Source organism: Echinops telfairi, unplaced genomic scaffold (assembly GCF_000313985.2).
Source record: "Echinops telfairi isolate 266 unplaced genomic scaffold, ASM31398v2 ScPeMD7_7474;HRSCAF=8512, whole genome shotgun sequence".
NCBI lineage: Eukaryota > Metazoa > Chordata > Mammalia > Afrosoricida > Tenrecidae > Echinops > Echinops telfairi.
The window spans coordinates 5,755,492-5,762,129 of record NW_022111378.1 but is presented as its reverse complement, the minus strand read 5'-3'; the positions used below and the strand labels follow the sequence as shown (position 1 = coordinate 5,762,129).

Below are 6,638 nucleotides of genomic sequence, written 5' to 3'. Positions count from 1 at the left end.
GCTCAAAAAATTCAAAAGGGGCATAGGGAAGAAGATGCTGTATACATATGTCCCTGGAGTGAGGTCTAGGTAATAGGGCAGGGGCCAGACTAAAGTCAGGGATACATATGGGATACATATGGTAGCTCACTAAAAAGGAGATGAGGGGGGAAAAAAGACATGGGTAGCCGGGGAACAGGGCACTAACCCAACAGGGGGAAGGTGTTGATTGTGTCTCCACAGGGAAAGAGGGACCAGACTTCAACCCGGAGCTCCAAGACAAGAACGCAACACACTGGCATGAAGCAGGGAACCAATAGAGAGGCCTGAGGGGCCAGGCCCATTACCAACTAAGTGGACAACCCCTCCCACCCCCACGCCCACCCCAGAAGAATTCATTTCAGAGGACAGCACTGAAGCTCCAGCTCAAGAAGAGGGACGTGTCTGAACAGCGCACACAGGAGCCAACAGGGGGGAAGTGGGGGGAAAAAAAAAGAGTGAAGCACATCCTGGCTCACCAAGCCCTGAGGACAATGTTCCTGCTCAGAACAGCAATGCACAGAGATGACCACAAGGCCGGCCTCACCACGGGACACAGTGTTCCTCATTGACCCAAAGCACCATTGGGGACAACACTAGAGACACACGGCAAGAACTGTGCCGGCCCTGAGCCCACTACACTGAAGCCAGCCTCTGGGGGTCATGCAGCAGAGCAGGGGGGGAGCAGAGCAATGAAGTCCCCAGGGATAGAGGCGGTGTCAGGACATGGCACCCCATCAGACTCGACTGGAAAGCACTCTTGAAGGACAACAAATAGACCCTGAACTATTTATATGTTTTTTTGTGTGTGTTGTTGTAGCTATTGTTTTACTTTCTATTGTGGCTTCCTTGTATTCAGTCTTGTGATGGTACATAGCGTGTCTACCTGGAAGGGATAGACAGCATAAACAAGCCGGAAGAGAGAACAATGGGATGACAGTTCCAGGAGGACATGGGAGAAGGAGAGGGGGTGGCGGGGGTGGGAGAAATGGGTATTAACAAACCTAGGGACAAGGGAACAACAAGTGATCCAAAATCAGTGGTAAGGAGGGTGTAAGAGGTCTGGCAAGGAGGGTGTAAGAGGTCTGACAGGGATGGATCAAGGGCAATGTAACCGAGAGGAATTCCTAAAACCCAAATGAAGGCTGAACATGATAGTGAGACAGGAGGAAAGTACAACGAAACAGAGGAGGCAAAGGGTAGTCATAGAGATTTAAATACAGGCATATACAGATGTAAATATATTTATATATGATGAGGGGGAAATAGATCTATGTACATATATTTATAGGTTTAGTATTAAGGAAAGAGATGGACAGTGGGCCCCTGCTCAAGTACTGCCTCAACACAAGAACACTTTGTTCTAACAATTCGGCAGTCTGAGACGCTCACCTTCCTGGAACTATCGCTGAAGACAATGGGTACACAAACAAATGTGGTGAAGAAAGCTGATGGTGCCCAGCTACCAAAAGATATAGCATCTGAAGTCTTAAAGGCCTGAAGCTAAACAAGCAGCCATCTAGCTGAGGAACAACAAAACCCACATGGAAGAAGCACACCAGCCTGTCCCGACTCGGTCACGGGGGACAAAGCAGGTACATAAGCAAAAGTGGTGAAGAAAGCTGATGGTGCCCGGCTATCAAATGATGTAGCGTCTGGAATCTTAAAGGCTTAAAGATAAACAGGTGGCCATCGAGCTAAGAAACAACAAAGCCCACCAGCCTACCCTGACACAAACGCTGAAGACAACGCGGGTACATACACAAATGCGGTAAAGAAAGCTGACGGTGCTCAGCTGTCAAAATATATAGAATCTGGGGTCCTATAGGCTGGAAGATAAACAAGGGGCCATCTAACTGAGAACAACAAAGCCCACATGGAAGAAGCACACCAGCCTGTGAGATCACAAGATATCAAGAAGAAAGCAAATGTTTTCAGAATTATGGCAACATATGTACAAATGTGCTTGACACAATGGGTGGACGTATGGATTGTGGTAAGAGTTGTATGAGCCCCCAATAAAATGATTAAAAAAAAAAAAGATTTACAGCCTCAGAAACCCACTGGGGCAGTTGTATTCTGTTCTACGTTAGAATCCCTTCCATGGTGGTGAGTTTGGTTTCCAGTTTAAGAACTGCAGGTAATAACAAAGAGTAACTTCAAATGGACACCGACTTTCTTTTCAGAGTGACAGAAATGTTCTGAAGGACACAGCGCTTCTGGCTGCAGGACTGCTGTACCAGCCATCAGGGAAGTGCACACACAGAAAGGGTGAAACCTAAAAGTGTGCAAATCACATATGAAAAGTGTAAACAGTAATTGGTAAAGAAAAAAACCAAAATGCTACAGTTTGTAGCAGAGGTAGAAGTAAAGTGTACTACAATTACAGTACAAAGAATAGGATGAGAAGAAAAGGAAGTTTACTGTTAAGGTTCTTATAGTTGAAGTAGTTTATCATTGATCTTAACTTGTACTTTAAGGTAAAGATGAGTAATATACACCAGTAAAATAAATCTGCTATAGTACAGGTAATAAATCAACAAAAGATTAAATAGAATCATACGCAATATTCAATCCAAAAGAAGACAGAAAGGGAAAAAGAAATCAGAACAAATAGCGAGATGACACATGTAAGCCTAATCATACCAACAATCACATTAAACATAAATGGTCTAAACACCTCCATTAAAAGGCAGAAGTTGTCAGATTGTATACAATGCAAGACCCAACACGACAGAAATACCCTATAAAAATCCTTCAATAGAAAATTAAAATAACAATAGAGGAAAATAGGAAAAAGTCCATTTGTTTAAGCAGTTCTGACCAATCTGATCAGAACTGATGACGAGTCGTTTCCATTACAACATCTATTCCTGTCTTGAAAGAACTGTCCAAAAATAGCAGCTTCTCCTTACAGCCGGCACACATCCTACAGCCCCCTTTCCAGAAGCTCAGCATATCATGCAATGCAGGTTCGGTCCACTTTGCCACTTGTTTTCAACCTATGAAGGAAATTAAACTCGACTCCTGAAGTCAGACACTGAAGACAGAAACTCTGCCAGAAGCCACACCAGGTTTTCTGGCTACAATGGGTCTCAGACAAGACAAGACACCTCTGCCCAAGACAGCGATCACTGGACCCTGAAAAATAATCTTCTGAGGGGGAACCCAAAGCTCTGAATCCAGCACTGTCGCTCTTACCGGAGTCTGGGTAGGATGTTCTCGCCCTCTTCAATCTTCCCAGTGGTTTATACTTCAGCTCGGTGCTTTGGGAAGATCGGCATAAAGGCTTCAAGCTGCAAGAAATCAGAACATCTCATTTTTCCCCTTTGGGGAAAGGTGCTAAAGTGGGAGTACTGGGTATGAAGAGGACAAAAGGTTAGCCATCGGAGAAATCATACAATTACTTTTAAGAATTGAAAAGCAATATTAAAAAACTTACAAAACACTTAAGCATTATAAACTGGTCAACATTAGTGTGGTGTATCTTCAGTAACCGGAGCAGAACTTAGATCTGGGCTCTGGCTATGGAGAAAATCGCGTCCCTCTTTTAAAAAAGCCTTTGGGAGGCCTCCTAGCATTCAGGGCACACAGAGACCTCGCTGCTTCCCCTTTCCTGTTGACTTCTATCTTGCAAGAATCTCACAAATGTTCTCTCCTCCTTGAGACCCACAGGCTGGCAGGTAGGGCACAGAAACAAGACTCCCAGAAGCCTTGAAAATAGAGTTAAAATGCCAGGTGCCCTTGATAGATTCAGACGCACGGTGACTCCGTTTGCAGAGTAAACTGCTCCACGGGGGTCTCAAGGCTGGGACCTTTCAGCCTCGCAGTACCAAGGGGCCTTGGGGAGGGGCTGAGCCTCCCATGTTTCAGCTATGACTTATCCCCACTAGGCACTCTGCTCCAAAGCCTTTTAGGGGCATCTAACATACCCAGGGATTCCTGGGAGCACAGTGAGCTAATAGGTGGGTTGCTAACCAAAAGGTCAGCAGTTCAAACTCAGAAGCTGCTCTGTGAAAGAACAACCAAACCATCTGCTTGTGTAACGTCGACAGCCCTGGAAGCCCACCGTCCTCCTCTGTCCCATGGGTTTACTGTATGTAGGAGTCAACTCAAGGGCAGTGGGTTGATAACATCCTCCTTGAGGAGTCATCAAAGCCTCAAGGTGGAACCTGTGGACGGGCACACCCATCTTCCCGCCACATGCGTGCGTGTGTGCGTGTTCCCAGGCCCGTGACTGCCCCTCTGCAGAGCCTGCTCTGCACCCTCACTTCTGTCTGCAGTCTTTTCAACCTCCCTCCCCTTCCCGCACCAGGGCATTTGCATTTTAACACGCACCCAAAGTGGAACAATACAAATTCAGGTTGCGTTCCAAAGCCGAGGCTCGGATCTCAGCTACTGTGAACTTGTGCCTTTAAGCGCTGTTCCCTCCAGTTCCTCTCTGCTCGGTCGGTTTTTCCATGTTTGAAAGAATTTGCTATGCTTGAGGCTCTCCACTCGTTCCTCGCACGAGTGTGCTCGGGCTTCCACTCACTCGCAATCCCCGGAAGCTGCTCTCCCTGGGAGCACACAAGTCATTGCTAAAGGAGGGACACTTTACAGTCCCTGGTTCCAGGTCTCCCAGGAATTTCCCTGAGGACCTCTTTCTGTTTCCTGCTCCTTGTCTTAGTGCTGCAATAGTTGGGGTGTTCAGCTGCTGAGCCCACCAACACCCCTACACAGTATGGTGGGCTTTGCTGCAAGAGATGGGCTTTGGGTTTCCCTAAAGATTTACAGCTTTGGAGAGCCTGAGAGGCGGAGGGTGGGGGTGGGGGAGTAGTTCTCCTCCATCCCATAAAATCGGTCGGAGCCATACTGACTGGGGCAATGGGTTTTATTTCCAACACGTTATTATCCCCATACCCTTGTTCTTTTGATGGCTCTACTGTCTGGACCACTCTGTCACCATCTCTGTTTCTGTTGTTGTTCATCAAGGCATTCTAATATTGAAATGTCTCCCTAAGAGAGAAATCCCAGGGTTTTCCCTCCTGTGTTTTGTCTTGTTTTCCCTTCATCCATGAGGCCATCCTAGGTGGTCAGTACAATACCAAGCTGGTAAGATGGGACCCAGTGATTCTGCCCACTTCTCTAGGTCTTTCTGAGCTGCACGTCAAATCTAGCCTGTCCACTCCCCTGAACAGTTAGTCTCAGGGACTCACGGAGCATTCGACCCCGCTTTACAGGGTCGCCATGAGCCAGAATGGGCTCCATGGCCGTGGGCTGAGCCTCCTGACCAGCGAGGGTTTCAAATTCACCAAGGCTGCTTCATCACAAGCAGACACCAGACAATGGCTTTGGGGTGCGGCGATGTTAGCATCTGCCACGTGCCTCTCGTCAGCAGTCACGACGCTCCCAAAAGCATCGGCGAGGGTGTCCACGCACACCTGTCTGGTGTCCGGGAAGGACGGGGGTAAAAGGAAGGGTGTGGTTGGCGCCTGCGGTTCTGGGAAGCGGGCAGGCAATCTCACGCTCCTCCGCTTCTCCCTCCAGCTCTCCCTTCCTTGGTCACGGCTGAATGCGCTCCCAGGGTCAGGCTTCCCTTCGTGACTCTCGCTGCCCTCGTGGGCTCTGCCGTCACCTGTACCACAACTGCTCACGTGTCTCCGGTCCAGACCTCTCTCCAGAGCATTTAAAACCCTGGCGCTGTGCGTTGTGATCCGAGCCTCTGAGCCGGAGTCCAGGACTACTGGCCTGCTCGGCCACTCCGTCCTCCTTCCAGGGTGCAGCCAGCTGTGTGCACTAAACCGTGATTGACGGCCACAAGACCGAGCTCTGGAGAGGATGGGACGTTTCTCAGTCACCTTGGACGTCAGGTAAGGGCCTGACCTGGTAACCGGCACTGCAGAGATAGTTAGTGAATGGATACAGGAAACGAGGAGGAGGAGGAATGATAACAGAAAAAGGGCCTTTCCTCGCTGTTTCATCTCTCCTCTGAGTTGCGTTTACTCATTCGATAAGTATGAATGAGCGGTCACTCTCACTGGCCACCTACTAGGCGTTGTCCAGGGCACGTTTCCTGTAGTAAGTCTAAATCTCGGAAAGAAAAAAAAAATCTAGCAAGTAGCTACGAATAGTCCTATTTTTTTTTATTATAAAAGACTTAAGTAAATATGCTAGTCATAAGCTCAGAGACACACTCTGTTAACAAACAGTGGAGCGAAGATTTGACCCAGGACAAAATAACCACGCTTCCTGTATGCCCTGCCACGCTGAGAACAAAATGAAAGGCAGGGAAAACCAAAAATGGATAGAAGTTCAAAAACATCCAGGCAGACACGGGGCCTAGATTTGTCTCACAGTCAGGCAGAAAGGAGCCTTTGTCTCCCAGCCAAGCGAACGCCAGCCCCATGGGGACACAAAGTTTCACAAGCTTCACCTACTCACATTTCTACAACTTTGTCCACAGTTGTGCCAATGGGGATGACATTTGGATACGCATTCACTGGGCAGATGTGGCTCAGGAAGTCTTTAATCTACAAGGAAGGAAATAGAATCAGTGATCTGTACTGTGAAAACTGTGGGAGTCGGAGCAACCTCTAAAGGGAGGAGACATAAAGGCATAGAAAGAGCCGCAGGGATGT

At 48.0% G+C, this 6,638-nt stretch overlaps 1 protein-coding gene across 1 annotated transcript in view; it reads right to left on the bottom strand.

The window, feature by feature from the left end:
• DCLRE1C (DNA cross-link repair 1C) overlaps positions 1-6,638 on the bottom strand; it is a 49,661-nt gene that overhangs the window by 12,087 nt on the left and 30,936 nt on the right. The window contains exons 11-12 of the mRNA XM_045285632.1: positions 6,442-6,530; positions 3,220-3,314 (exon numbers count right to left, since the gene is read on the bottom strand). Of these exons, the coding sequence (XP_045141567.1) occupies positions 3,220-3,314; positions 6,442-6,530 (184 nt within the window). The remainder of the gene's footprint in view (positions 1-3,219; positions 3,315-6,441; positions 6,531-6,638) is intronic.